Source organism: Pseudoliparis swirei, chromosome 7 (assembly GCF_029220125.1).
Source record: "Pseudoliparis swirei isolate HS2019 ecotype Mariana Trench chromosome 7, NWPU_hadal_v1, whole genome shotgun sequence".
In the NCBI taxonomy this organism is placed as follows: Eukaryota; Metazoa; Chordata; class Actinopteri; order Perciformes; family Liparidae; genus Pseudoliparis; species Pseudoliparis swirei.
Window position 1 is genome coordinate 2,867,306 of NC_079394.1, and position 15,334 is coordinate 2,882,639.

Sequence of the window (15,334 nt, forward strand, 5' to 3'; positions counted from 1 at the left end):
TGGCTTAAAGGTTGCCTTTGACGTCCGCGGACAGATCTCAGAACAGCACGCTGCAATCATGAAATATGTCTCTCCGTTGACTGCGTGTGTACAGTGAATCCAACAAGAACATCGGGCTGTGAGCTGGGATGTAGCGCACACATCTCACGGGAATCCATTTAAATGTGGACATTTGTCCTCACGGTGCCGTCCTCAGCCATTTTGCAAAAGCTCGTCTGAGTGAGGTGCGTGTTAGACACGGTGGAGCACTTGTCGCCCTGTGTTGCCATTCTTTTTATACGCACATGACTATGAGAAATACGCCGTGTCATACTTCAAAGGGCCCCCCGTTCATACACCGAGCCGCTATTTGGAAATTGTTATTGTCTCAAACAGCAGTATTTGTCAAACGTGACCAGGAAAACTAGGCTGCTATAAGTGAAATGAAGTGACGTGTGACGCCAATACAACGTTTCCACAGCTGCATAAAACCATTGGCTTGCATTGAGGGTTTTGGAGAAATAGGTTTGCTGACAACTTAGGATAATAAATGTTTCGCTTTCAGACGGATATCTCAAACGTGAAATCGCACCCAGCTGCTTGTGTAAAGCAAACAAATAGCCCCCCGTGTTAGGAGTCCTCCACTTGTGGTTTGATGAATGAAACTAGACAAAGGTAAATGGTTATTTAACTCATTTCGGAGTAACACTTTGGTAACCGGAGTTTCCGAAATTACAGAGACACAAATGGGGCCCACAGTGTGCCACATATCCATCTCCCTTACCCGCAGCTATAGTCCAATCTGACAGTGCATTCACTTCCCTCTTAATGCTCTTTGTACTTTTTCTTAAATAATAAAGTAAGTACTAATACTGCTGTCATCACAGCAGAGGAGGATGGATTTGATGATGTGAATGATAAATATATAGCTTTAATATTTGAGGTGTTGCAGAATGTACTAATTTAAGAATTATGTCAAAGAATCAGCCTGAATAGGACATATGACTTTCCCTAAAGTCCTCGTGTGTGCTTTACTTGTATCGCCTTTACAGAAACGTTAATTAGCAACACATGCCACCATTTCGTCTATTTGTGAACTATTGCTTTATATAGCCTGTGGTGTAGCAACTGTATAACCGAATGCAAGAGGATAAAAGATAGACACTAGAGGGATTTAGAATACATTATATGGAGACAACCAGCTGAAAGCTGCGTTTAATAACCAAACAAACAATTAAGTTCAGAGCCACATAAAATAAAAACGAGCCGGACTGTTGCGATGGCCTTGGTAAAACTTGGATTATCCCCAAAAACACACCAGTTAAAGACAAACACGCTAAACAATTCCAGTGCCTCAGTAATGACCTGTTTTAAGGCTGCGTTTTAGAGGTGACGTCTGTATATCGTTCAGGTTTGTTTAAATTCAGCACAGTATCAAGCCGAAAGGAAATCATTATTCTGCAACTTTCACTTGACCTCAAGTTTCGGGAGAATCATATCCATAAAATGGAAACAACGATCCAACATGACGAAATATCACATGCATGTTTGTACAGTGGCAACAACAAGGTGTCCGACAACGGACCCAGTGCTGCAGGTCGATTGAGCTGCATGGTACAATACGCCTGGAAAGACATTCATCATGAGAATGAAAAGTGTATCCCCGCGAGAGAGCATTTGAGGACAACCTAAAGCACAACCTTTATATGTTATCATTCCAGCACGAGTGTGAACTATAATTAATACCGTTATGGTGTAGCCTTTAAACGAGACAGGCAATATAAACAAATAACCCACTGGCACAGATACCCTTCCCCCAATCCTATACGGCAGATAACAAATATGGCGATATCAAATTGCGACATTGCAACGTGCAACATGCAGTTCAGCTCCCGTCCTCCCGTCCCTCATCGCTGCCAGTCAACATGAAGATGTGAGCAATAATGGCGCGAGCAACACGTCTGATGATGAAGAAGGAGGGAATAACAGGCACATGTAATAATTGTCACACCGAAACCCCATTTTCTTCTTAAAGCCATCCAATGTATCACATGTTATCCCTCTATGTGTGAATGTAACGCTGTAATGACCGCGAGGGTAGATCCATGCAGGTCCACGCAGGGGCTTCCTGTGGCATTCGTGGAGTACGTGGAGACAACACGCGCACAGAGACACGCCAGTGCAAGGACAGACACTCCATGGATCCCATCTAACACGTTGAGGACTTATCGATGTACTCATTACATTCTGAATGTATCAGGCAAACCAAGGCCACATCTCGTTATGTCTCCCTCTCTCTCTCACACACAGAGAGAGAGAGAGGGAGAGAGAGAGAGAGACACACGTTTCCCCTCTCATTTGTCTCTGCACTGGCTCCACAGTCTCTCTCTCTCTTTTTCTTTATTTCTCTCCCTCCCCTCTATCCCCACAATGCATCACCCTCGGTGTTCCTATCGACTGGCTTACATGCTGTAAAATACATTTTCCAGATTGATCACGCATATCACAGCAGCTTTGCAGCGGGGCCTAAACCCTTTTGCCAAATGACGCCCACATCAATATTGAGGCATGCACTATCAAGGCAGAGTTTTTAGGAACGAGGCAGAGGGGGATATTGTTTGTTTTGTGAGGAATCACCTTGATTAAGCCACATGAGGTGGCTGTTTATGGCGCGCAGGCTTTCCTTATACTGTCTGGGAAGAATATTAAACATTAATACTTTCACAGGCTGGCAGAGAGCTCGTGGTTCCTCGTGTATATCCTTCCCTCCTTTGTATTGGCACTGTCAGTTATCTCCGTGAGTCTGATAAAATGTAAGATATGCGTCCATTGTTTCATTACCACACTTAATCCCGTGCTTCACCGCGTATGTGGTGCATGAGGCGTAATAGAGAGAGGCAAACAGTGTATTCATAATTGTATGTTGCAGTAAAGGAAACGCAGAACAGTGACTGCGCGTTCAGGAGCGCACATGATTCCCTCTGGTGATATATACAATCTTGATATTTGCTTCCAGGAAAATGCTTGAGAATGAGACATTGTTGCCTATTTCTTTTTTAATAGTACAGTCACCATCACACAACTTCATCAATCGACCCTTCTGCAAAAAGCTGCATCATGGAGTAAGCAAATTGAAGGCAACAATCAATAAAATTCAAGAAACAATGAAAATATTCAAGACGAAACAAACAAAATGTATTTGAAATGATATATTAAAAGTGCTTTTTGATTTTCATGTCTCTCCTTTGACTGATGATCGACTCCGCACACACTCAGGGCCCGGGGAATGGCGCCCCAGACGTCCTCCCAGTAAAAATGTCCTGGAGTTCAGTTTGCTGCTGTTGCAGGTCCATCGTATCAATTGGGGAAAAAGTTCAACCATCAGTGGGGATATTGTCATAGCGATTAGACTGTTTCTTATTTGTCTAAATGTCTTTATTTTTCTGTTTTTAAATTCTCACTTCAATTTTAATTCTTGGAGAACATAGCTTTGACAACATATATCGCACTCATTATAAGAAGCAAAAGGTTATATCAAAAAATTATTAGTATAGAATCACAGAAACCCTGGTTTAGAACCAGAAAAAATACAAAACAGAGAGGTACATATAGACACAGGACAATTCTTATAATTGCTTGGAAACATTATTTTCCCGCTAAGTCTTGATTCTTTTTTTCTTACTGCGCATATGATGTTTTTCATTTTATTTGTATTTTTTACAAAAAAAGGAAAATAAAGACTAGTATTTTACAAAATGAAGAGTATTGTTCTTGACGATGAGTGTGGATTTACGCAGGTGTAAAGTCCAGTTCCAATATTTTTCTGTACATAATGTATTCCATCTCAGTCCCAGAAGACAGAAAAAAAGTAATGTCTTCCAAGTTTCTCAGAAAAGGTCCTATATATAGTCTTCTTGGAGGAGGATGGGGTGAGGGGTGCTGAATTGTGGTCCTTTTTTCCCTCTCTTTTCCCCACTTTCTTTTTAGGATCATTGGATGGACATGTAAGGCCAGTTGAAGCTGCTCCCGGATAATAGCATATCCCTGATGAGGGTTTCAATAGGAGTTTTACCTACCAAGCGGACGAAGAACAGCTGTTCGATTACCGATGATGAGACGGTGCGCAGAGAGGGCAGCCGCAGCAGGAGCTTCCCAAAGCGGCTTGGCTGGTTCGGGTACTGGCTCCTCACGTACTCCTCCAGGGCGCACTGAGATTTCTCCTGCAGGCTCTCGATGTGAGCAGCGTCCGACAGGCCGCAAGCGTCTGCGGAACACACATCAAAAACATTGTGGTCAGACTCGACAAGTCTCTGAAGCCCCAGGGTACGATATGCTATGGGAAATACTCTTAATCAGATTTTATTTTGCTGTTAAACTTGAACATGTCATGGAACAAGTGAAGCAATGTTGTCTACAAATCTATTATTATGGTATTATATTATTATTAAAACATATCAGACTTTCATGTCATCAAGCTTTTCAAAGTTACACGTGTTCATCATGTATTATTTTGAATATAGGCTATAGCATTGAAATAACTCTGCTGACAATTTCCCTTAATATTGCTTTTTTTACAATTTATTTAGACACAAAAGCACATGGTCAATTTTAGCCTTATGTGGGCTTAGTTCTAGGACAAGTGCACACTTTGCCATGCCCAATTTTAATTCCTGCAGAAGCGCCCTTTTGTCATTCAACGTGGGTCTTTACGTATTATTGACAAAGTGGAATGAACAAACACACTGGCCAAACATGCTACATCTCACTGAGGGAGTGCATGGGACTGTCATGCCGAATAAACAAGGGGCTTGCTGCTGGAGCAGAGGGTGCACAATTCAGTGGAGGGTATCTCTGCCTAACAACAATCAACACGAATATAGAGTTAAATGTCACGAGAACCGTGTTGGGAGGAAGAACTGACGGGTCAATGGAGCAGAGGCGAAAGGTATAGGCCTAAAGGCCGATGCTCGTGACGTCTGAACTCTGGGGATTCAAGTATAAGGAAACATAAAACGGCACTGATGAATCTGAAATTACACCGGATGTAATGTGACCTAATTACTCTCAGTAAGCTGTTAAGTCATTTCGCCGCTCTTCTCTCCATAGACCACTTTTGCCCTGTTTTCCAATGCAGCCTATAGGACGGGCCGCTGGAAGCAATCACATTTATTAGAGGAGGTGAAGTCAATAGTCACGCGGAAGCGACATAACATGTCAGAGCACGAGCCTGCATGTGCGGCACGCAGGCGAGACGCGCGTTTTGGTGCACACTGGTGGTGTATGCAGCCTTGTGCAGCCACGCGCTGCTATAGACGACGCATATAAGGCTCGTTAGTGTCCTACAATGTCCCGGTATAAAAATACGTGTTTTTTTTAATTTTTGTACACAAGCCAAGCGCGCGTGTTCTATAAACTGCTGTGAACGCAAGCAGCATCGCCGCTGGCATATATAGGTCCCATGGAGTCCAGGCTGTCCTCAAAAGAGTCTGTATTGAGCCGTGCTTTTGTAGAGACTACACAGGGAAGACAGCTTTAGTTTTCAAGCACTAATACATTAAACACCAGACAGAGGCTTTTAAGCCTATTCGCGATTCCTCGGTGCTATAACTCACTGTGGCCAGACACAATAACCTTGTGAACCCGGGGGCAACGCGGAGATTTACTGTGACCTTATTCCGGCCGGTCAAAGCCCATGTATGCAAATCCCTTTGGATTAAAGCTGAATGTCTCTTTAAAAAAAAAAATGTACAGCAATCACTACGGTGGAAATTAATTACATTTAGATATTCGAGGTAAAATAGCCGACAATAATACTCGAATGTTGTATTGCTGCGATTTAGTTCGAAGCTGCATTTGAATGTAGGACTCAAGAGAAAGCTGGTCAGAGACACCCCCTAGGTCCCCATTCGGCCTGTCCTGCACCCCACGACCCCAGTATGCCGAGACAGGGGAGCACATCGAGTATTTATGTGGTGTTTAGCAAAGGCACTGCAGCGTGGATACACACTTAATGTAAGACAGTGATCCAGACCTGGACTGTGGTGGAATAGTGTAGCCTGACCACCATTATGTTTGCATCAAATACTGACAAGTCTGCTGTTATTAAAGACAAACAATCCACGCGGGTCCTGGCAACGTGCCACATGACTTATTATAGCGAACACCAGTTGTTGCCTCTCAACATAACACAATTATCTGCTAGAAAATGTGGAGTTTGGTGTTAAATTTATCTTGGTAATTTGGGTTGAATTACTGAAACCAAGGGTAGTATGTGACAACATATATGTAATATGGTCAAATGTGTCACATTACTTAAGTACGGTAATGAGTGCGTATTTATTTAAGTTAGAACATAAATTTTTCCAAACAGCATGCCTTGAAATTTTAACGTGTCAAAGTTGCCAAACCCCCAAACTGAAAAGTACTTATTGTGGCTCCTGAAACTTAAAATATGGAAAAGATATAATGTTGTGAAGGAAAACATTCGCCAAAGAAAGGTTTATATAATTTAAATCCTGGCCATACACTGGCTTATTATTACTTTATTCACACTACATGACATTTAATGTATGACGTTGAATTATGTAATCATATAATAATAATTACAAAAGTGTAAATGTAATGCATCTATGTAGTTGTACATCAATGAGACGTCAGGTAAATAATAAACAATAATTATTAAAATATGCTCGAGGACGCCATTCAATATTAAATTACATTTATAACGCTTTCTAGGGATAATTTTAATATAACTCTAAATTTTAAAACTACAGTAAAACGGAATATTTTATCACGAGCGTGTCCAATTATAAGTTATCTACATGAGACAGATTTTTTTTTAATGGGCTAGATGCGAGTGAATGAAGTCAGAACTTTGAGATTAGTCTGAAAGTAGTTAGGACCTGACTTTCTTATTCCCTCTAATCACAACACGGGCCTAATGGCACCACGCGTACCCAACCCACTTTTAAATAGCATCTGAATTACGCACCGAGCGTAAATGAGGACCTTTAAGACCTTACCTCTGTCAACCATCAATTAGGCTATCAACAATCTAGGTTACTTTTGGAAATTTCTGCTAGTGTCTTTTCAACACGTGTGGAACAAAATAAAGTCCGTAATAACTTAGAAAACTAATAGGTCAGCGAGCATAAATATATTAACCATACAGCAGTGCTGCTCGGAGTCCTGCAGCAGCGAGTCAACTTCCATCAGCCTTTTTGATCTCAGTCTGCTAAGGATTATTTCCTGCCCCCAAGACATGTGTTTGTGCACGCAAAACAAGGATAAAAGCATGCACCAACACTCGTGAATGCATCAGCTGTCATATATCATTCTGTGATAGACTATTTCATCTTTACGCTCGATTATTTGACACCTGTTCCAAAATTTATGGACGCGAAGCTACCCTGGCTCGCTCTCGGCTCAGACGTGATCACGAGAGTTCAAACTCAACAATTATAAAATATTTACATATATGAGATTGTCCATTACGTCCCATTTAAAGCGCATTGAACTGAGTGTTACTGAACACAACGTGATGCGCGCACTCAATCTGGATGTGTTTACACGTCTAATGCAGCGTCTACAACTGACATGGGAAAGCATGTCAGTAGATGTGTAGCAAGCTGTTTACAAAATAGCTATTCGGTAACGCAAACATGTTGTAAAGGCAGATTTGCGACCAGCCTATCCATGACAGCCATATTATTGACGCCCCGGTGTTTCGTCCTGCGAGCCTCGCTCCCAGTGGCCCCCCATAACATGACTTCAACTAGGCCTCATTTAGTTACAGACGTGTTCCTATATGTGACATGTCGGACACCCACCTGATGTGAAAAGCACGATGGCCTTGAGGCAGCTGTACTCTGCCGAGTCTACGTGCAGGGTCTTAAGCTTCTCCACTTGTTCCTGGAAGATCCGGATGTGATCCATGAAAGCCACAACCCGGTCCGCGGACATCGGGGAGGCGTGGAGGCCCGCAGCAGCGAGCAGAGGGGCCACATGCAGAGGCATGGAGCACTGGGCCGCGTTAAGCACAAACAACTCGCTCCACGTCAGCCTGAGAAGGGACACCTGGTCGGTGATCTGCAGGTCTGGGAAGAAAGGGATGTTTCTCGCCCACTCCACGGCGCTGAAGAGCAAACGAGCCGCCAGCTCGCAGATGTTCTCGATGCCCATGATATTGTTGGGCTGCATGCACTGGCTCCCGTACCGGGACGTCGGGTAAGGCTCGGCCCGCAGCAATAACGAGATGTATCCGGACAGATAGCAGTGGCCATTCAGAGGGTCCCCGTTCGTCAGCGCGTACTGGCCTGGGTTCGGCTGAGTTGGAGGCATTCGTCCTCGCTGAACCGCTAACAAAAAGAAAGAGAAAAAAGAGGAAATGTGCATCCAGGACTAATAAACATTGTTCACGAGTGTAAAGCCGTAAAGCAAGATCCAGCAAGTGTGTTTCTCCTCAGTAAAACGGCCTGCCTTGAAATCTAAATTCAGCACGCTTTTCAAAGCATTTTGACTCGTGAATAGCGTTTGTGAGATTAAATGGTTTTGTCGACAGCATAAACATCTCGTCAGAACAGATGTGCTGTGTCCCTCAACCTGCACTCTGTTTGCATTTGTATTTAGGGTTGCACGCTACATGGATTGTATGCTAAATGAAAATACAATCATATTTATACCGCAAACACACATTATCTGTTATACAAAAGTACATTTACCAAATTCCTTATCGTGGGTATATCAAGGCGTAATTGTATTTTGTATGCAGCAGCCTACTTATATTACTTCACATTTTTATTTACGTGTGGTTTTGCTTATATTAATAAAAAATCATTGTGGCTAAACATATTACAAATATGATTGATAATTACTGTTTAATTCAATCGCATTTACACATTTTACGCACATGAAAAGGTCAGCTGGGAATAAAAGCAATTCGGCTATTGTTTAATATTAAAAATTAAATATGAATGTTACTCAGGGCACATTATAACGGCTCGCACCTTGTTTCACAAAGAGCAGATTTTGAAGAAGGGATGTTTGCATGAATTGGAATAAAACACTTGACGTAGAAAGTAAAGTTATACGGCCTGTAATACAACAGGCAAAACAATGAGCCATGAACAACTTGGGCATTATTCAGTGTGTCTGAGCTGTCTAGTCAGCATAAGGAGATGGAGCGAGACGTGGGTTTGTAATGTGTTCATTTTACATTCACACACAGATTACAAACCCGTCTGTACAATTATAAATTAGTAACATGCATTTACTTATAGAAGGGACTATTCGCCTTGCCCACTGCACACACACACACGCACACACACACACATACATAGACACACACACACACACACACACACACACACACACACACACACACACACACACACACACACACACACACACACACACACACACACACACACACACACACACACACACGCACACTCACAAACACGCACACACACAGACAGACAGACATACGGGCACACACACATACACTCAACCCCTCTTCTACTCAAAAACCTATACGTAAAAAGAAGCTGCTGCACTGACCGCCTTTGCTTGATAATAGTACAATTTACACTACAAGAAAAACAAAATAAGAGGATCAGCTACGAGCCGCTTTGTTCAGGCGACATGCATTCACACTGCTGTGGCTGCGCTGGCCTGTGCCTCTCTTACAGAGGCAGAACGACTAACCATTCATGCAAACATCCCTGAAAAACATGGATGGAGACTGCAGTATGCTCAGCCATATGCCTTTGACCTTAATGCAACATGGCAGCCCTGTTCGGCTGCTACTAGGATGCGTAATCATGAGTGGCTTAAAAAATATATTCACCTTCCCGCCGCATTCCCACTTTTAAACATTTCTTCAGCCGGCAGTATTGGCACTGGTTTCGGTGGTGCTGGTCAATGGGACAGTTCCGATTGGCACGACATGAGTATGTTAAGTTCCTCCGTACACTCCTCTTGAAGAAACTTTTGCATCCCTCGCAGGTGAACTGGCCGTAGTGTTTGCCGCTCGATTTGTCTCCGCACACCACACATTCGATATGCTGCGGTCCAGAATTTTGGCTCCCCTTTTCCCCGGCGGTCCCCGGTGTGGACGGGGGTCCCGGCTGGCTCGGGGTCTGCGGAGTGTGCGGCGCCGTCGACGCCGTCTGCTGCTGCTCCCTCGCCGGCTGCGCTGCTGGGTTCGGGCCGCTCGGAGGTCCTCCGGCCACGTCTTCCTGCGGATCTCTCCAGACGCTCACTACCATTGCCATATCTCGGCCCCTGAAAGTGCTATAAAGCGAAATGATCGCCGGTTTTTACGAAGCGTTGAAGGGGGCAAAAAAAAAAGATCTCAAAAGACCGGGTAGTGCAAAGTCAAATCGGAGCACGCAATCTCTTTTGGGGTAAGAAGGAGAGTAGAACGCGATCAATACATTCACAATACAGGAGGAGGATTAAATAGACACCCGATCAGGATATGCAAGTATCGGGAGGCCAGTTCCAAGGAAAATTGCAGTCAGCCATTCAGGAATCCCTGATCTTGGAGGAAAAGCAGAGTCCAGTCGTACCAAATTGCAGTTTGATATAAAATAGCCACAAAGGGAAGGCAGCCGCGATTCACATGGACGCAGGAACGAGTAAAAAACCTTTTGCTGGAAAGACCCGCGATCCAAAGTGCTGCGTAGATAAATTCCTTTCTCTTTCCTTCCCCTTGCTCCTTTACACTCCCGTCTTCGTCGTTTAGGAGTGGAGGAAAAACTGAAGAGCCGGATTTTTACATCTATATTCTTAAATAAGCCTCATCATCTCACCCAGCAGCGAAAGAAAACCGCGTCGCCGAATGAAGTGCCCATGTATAGTTGCGCCTCTCTCCAGCAGGAGGAACGGAGATACGGAGAGAAAAGATAAAAAAGAAGACCAACAGCAACAACTAATAGAATATGCAAGAAGAAGGAGAGACCCAAAAATGAATGCGCTTGAACGAGAGGACCAGCAGAGCAATGTTTCCGAAACGGGGGATCTGCGCGAATGTCTGTATATAGTGAACTTTGACACTACTATTGAAACTGACACGTTACTATGGAGATCGCTGCGCCTTATATGGTGCTCATGTCAAGGAGCCAAGAGAGGGGCTGCTGGAGACTGATAATCAAAGGCGACTGACTGGCCAGAGCCCCGCATAGAGGAGGAGGAGAGGAGGAGAGGGGGGAGATAGGGAGAGAGAGAGAGAGAAAATGGGAGGCTAAGGTTATAGCCAAGCCCTCTCTTTCTCTCCATTGGTTAGAGTCCCCCTCCGTTCATTCACTGCAAAAAATGTCCACCTCGATAAGTCATCGGGTACCGTGTTCAAAATCTTGAAATGTTATTTCTTCTAAAAACACAGGAGGAAAAAAAAACAAGCGCAGATTATAGACACTCGCTTGTTTCCAATCACAGTATCTTTGGTTTTATGAATATTTAGGCGACAATAATATGAAATAAAGCAAAGCAAGCCGGGCGATTTCCTTCAGAAATGAACAATCGATTTAATAACATGTACCGTGATGGGTCGATTGGCATTGGAAACAAGTGGGAACATTTTACCCCGACGGAACAAGTCTCCCGTTTTGGTTAATGCAGGATGTTCAGACTCGATACCGAACTGACGGATATCTGGGGATGGATATTTTTTGCAGTGTTGCAATCTACGACTGGAGGGGCTGGGGGGCTCTGACAGGCACAATTTACATTGAGCTCGCCCCGCGTTGCTATTTACTTTGAAACCTGATTAGTATGGGCCGTCTATTGTCACCAAAAAGAGGAAGAAACCCTGAATAGAATAGCAGAAAAAGCGGGGTAAAGGCAAAGGGGGACAAAGCTTTTACGCACGACAAATAGTCCAAAAACTGGTCGCAGTGGCGAAAAGGGGACTCTGCATCAGAAATTCCCCAAAGTTTCAAAATGGGTTGTCTTAGACTCGTATCTTTATTATAAAATGAACGGATGTCATTATTGTTTTGAAGCAAATGTAAATGCGCACACGTTGTTTCCTTTGGCATGCGCATTGCGGTACTTCCTCGTCTATAATCGGCGCATGTCTCGCTGATTAAAACTTACAATTTAGTTAAAACTAGCGTATAAAGGTTATGAAAATGCCAATAGGAAGAATGATGCAGAGAAGACAGTGTGTGTTATACAAACGGGACGTCGTGCCAGCGGCCGAAAATCTCTAAAATTAGACGGAGTAATAAGCAATATCCAATAATTACCGAGGTCCTATAGTCTCCACAATCACTGAGCTGCTGTCATATTATGTCTTAATAATGACAGTAATTCAAAATCATGTGAAGTTGCTTGGGATTTGCATGGGGATTCCGGCTTTTTTCTACCAGGGTTTCTGCAGGCGTGCTACCTCTCCAACTCAAAAATGTCTGGATCGCGCTGCCATCTAGCGTACATTGTACAATTACAATCTAATATTAATGCATGCACAAATCATCAAACATGCATTTTTAAAACGTAAAAGGTGATTTTAGAAATAAAATAAGACCCAATTATGTGTTCCGTTTCCTCGCGTCTTTTTTACTTTCTCCAAAAAAAACATATATTTGATGCCACGTTTTGTATAACTTTCACAGAACAATAATGAATATATTGTTAGATATACATATAGAATATTCTCTTTAAGAACAATTTTGCTAGTCACAAAAATGTACAAACCACATGCGTGATTTAGCTGGAACATAAAGTCATATTGATGTGTGTTAATCATCTCCAAAAACATGGAAATACACCATGTTGGAAACGACTAATCATTCATAATACATCAACTTAATTAATACAAATAAACGAAGTTTCTGTCTAGAAAGCTTCAACCAAGCCAAGATATTAGTAGATATAAGAGAGCGTAAATATGCAAGCCCCCTTTAGAAACGCACAGGAGGGATGGGTTGTTTTTTAAGTATTCAACAAGAGAGCTCTCTCTCCCGTCCGTTATTCGGACTCTGCACTGAAACTCCACGGCCATATCTCCAGCTCTGTGTAAAAGGTGAAACCAATAACATTAAATCGGACAAGGATTCTTCTTTTTTCTGTAAGTGTGTCATTAAGATTTAACTCCACAGATTGGAAAGGGACTCCGCAAGAGGAGAGGAGAGTGAGAGTGAGAGGGACAGCGAATAGGAGCAGGGTATAGGGGCTCTGAGACATGTGGAACCGGCGAGAGGAGAGGAGAAAGTGGACAGCGTGACATTAAAAGAAGAAGCACCAGGACGGCGGTAAACCGAGGAGCAGCGCTCTGGATAACAGCAGCCACCGACACGGCGAGTAAACAATTCATTTCTCACTTCTCCGGTGTTACACGCGCGGGGCTCGGAGCGCGGGGCGAAATGATCCGTCGTGCCACCAGCCCGGCAACTTGTGTCAGTTACAACTTTTTTTAAATAGTGGACAGTCGCATCTTTCCCCTCACATCACCACCGATGATGAGTCTCGTCCCCCCTCGTTCTGCAGCTGTCCACGCTGATTTGCACATCAGATAGTAGTTATACTTCAGGGTGCTTGTAGTACCGCTGGACATGCGTTTGTTGCACGTGCGGTGCGCCTCGCCGACAAGGCTATTTGTTGTTTGAACACATAATGAAAAGATCGATAGCAGGCTGTTGGTCTCAGCGATTGTGTCACCAGATTAAAAGGGTGATCAAGGTGACCATCCGTTGCGCCATCTTTTACGTGGTTTTACAAGTGCCACTTTAGGCACACTACTAAGTATTATAGATTGGCGCAAAAGAAGCTTCTGAGAGAAAAGACTGCAGCGGGATGACAGACAATGAGGGTTTATTAAAGCAGCATTGTAGATGGAACGGAATTTTTTTAATGAAAACTCATATAAAATAAATGATGGAGCAATGTAGACCATGTTAACTTAGGAGAAACTGCACGTCAATCAGCTTTGTAAAATAGCCTTACATAATAACATTTAACTTAATCCTCTCAGGGTGCATACAGTCCATGCTAATTAATCACTTCACGAGCGCCAAGTAACATTTATTTTTCATTTCCAATACTCCAAGCATTCTATCTTTTCTAATATGGACAGCAAACCATGCATAATCTATCTGTTAAATTATTAAAAACGTGTAAAGAATGACATAATAACGTTATAATTAAACATATTCAGGTGATGCATTCTCACATTAGCCGTTTTACTGTAATCCAGTGCTTTGCAACACATAATTACTGATCTTATTGGAATATTAAAATTCGATCTGATCTTTTCTATTTTAATCAAAGAATGAATAATCCACAGATTATGATGATGTGTAACTGTTTAAACCCCCCCTGTATGATAGTTTTGTCAAAGGACATTACTGCTTACACATTTATAGGGATAGAGAACACAACAGTTTTGCCAAATCTGTGATGATCGATAACTGATGTTTTTTTTACACAGGACGTTGTAAAGCGTCAATACTGCAGAAACCAACACGCAGCACACTCAGTTGGGAAAACACTGAGGTCAGAAGTGCCCCCCCCATAAAACAGCATTATAACGGGACTAACGAGTGTAGGGTGTGTTAGCACATCTCACACACACATCATATGACTACAGATACGTTTAGAAGGGAATGAGTTGTTCCCCTCTGCTCACAACGCCTCCACTGCGGGGCACAGCTGCGTTGGACGCCGGGTAGAGGGCCACCGCAGCCGATGCTGAAGATCTCTGGGTCTTCAACGTCTTCCTGCTAAATTAAAACGACTGAGCCACCACCACGAGTAAAGGGACGGACACCTCATCGTTACACATCTTTGGAAAATAAACCGATCGTGTGGTCGTGAGATGCACCTCCATAACTCCACAAATGATGTCCCACTTGTTGGACTGTGCGTCTGTGCAATAGGAAGTTTGTCACGTTTGTTATCTTCATGAATAATTAAGTAACTATTGAGTAAACACGTAGGCGCCACTGACAATGGCACTGCACTTTAGTGATCGTTTGTTGAATATGTGATATTGTTTTATACATTAGGGCAATGTGTTTTACATATAAGCATTAAAGCAAAACTAGATATACCCAGTCTTACAGCATATATGTCACATTGACAATGCATACGATTAATCCCTAGTCTATTAACAATATGTTTGGAGTATTAGTTTTTTTGCAAATGGACGTCGGGATTATTTTCTTGGTTCATGAAAACATTCTGATTTATGTTTTTTTTAAATTACGCTAAAATCGTAAAATATTAAATGACATTATGACCGTCGACTTGTTTGAAACAACAACAATGGTTTTATATGGTTTTATAAATTACAACCGGAAGTTAGTGTAACTTTTTACAAGACGTTAAAGGCGTTTGCCACTGTGTGTGT

The 15,334-nt window shown here is 42.8% G+C and overlaps 2 protein-coding genes across 8 annotated transcripts in view; one reads left to right on the forward strand and one right to left on the reverse strand.

Moving 5' to 3' along the window:
* The window catches only part of fam172a (family with sequence similarity 172 member A), a 230,204-nt gene that overhangs the window by 209,953 nt on the left and 4,917 nt on the right, over positions 1–15,334 (forward strand). The window lies entirely within an intron of this gene.
* nr2f1a (nuclear receptor subfamily 2, group F, member 1a) lies at positions 3,016–11,125 on the reverse strand. The gene is made up of 3 exons (XM_056417927.1): positions 9,827–11,125; positions 7,809–8,336; positions 3,016–4,243 (listed from the first exon to the last, which is right to left on the reverse strand). The coding sequence occupies exons 1-3, from the start codon at positions 10,251–10,253 to the stop codon at positions 3,969–3,971; spliced, it is 1,230 nt and encodes a 409-aa protein (XP_056273902.1). The 5' UTR covers positions 10,254–11,125; the 3' UTR covers positions 3,016–3,968.

Coding starts and splice junctions, on each gene's coding strand:
- nr2f1a (XM_056417927.1), bottom strand. CDS start 10,253: ATGGCAATGGTAGTGAGCGTCTGGAGAGATCCGCAGGAAGACGTGGCC. Junction 8,337..9,826: donor AGTGGGAATGCGGCGGGAAG/GTGAATATATTT, acceptor TCTTTTTGTTAG/CGGTTCAGCGAGGACGAATG. Junction 4,244..7,808: donor CATCGTGCTTTTCACATCAG/GTGGGTGTCCGA, acceptor TGTGTTCCGCAG/ACGCTTGCGGCCTGTCGGAC.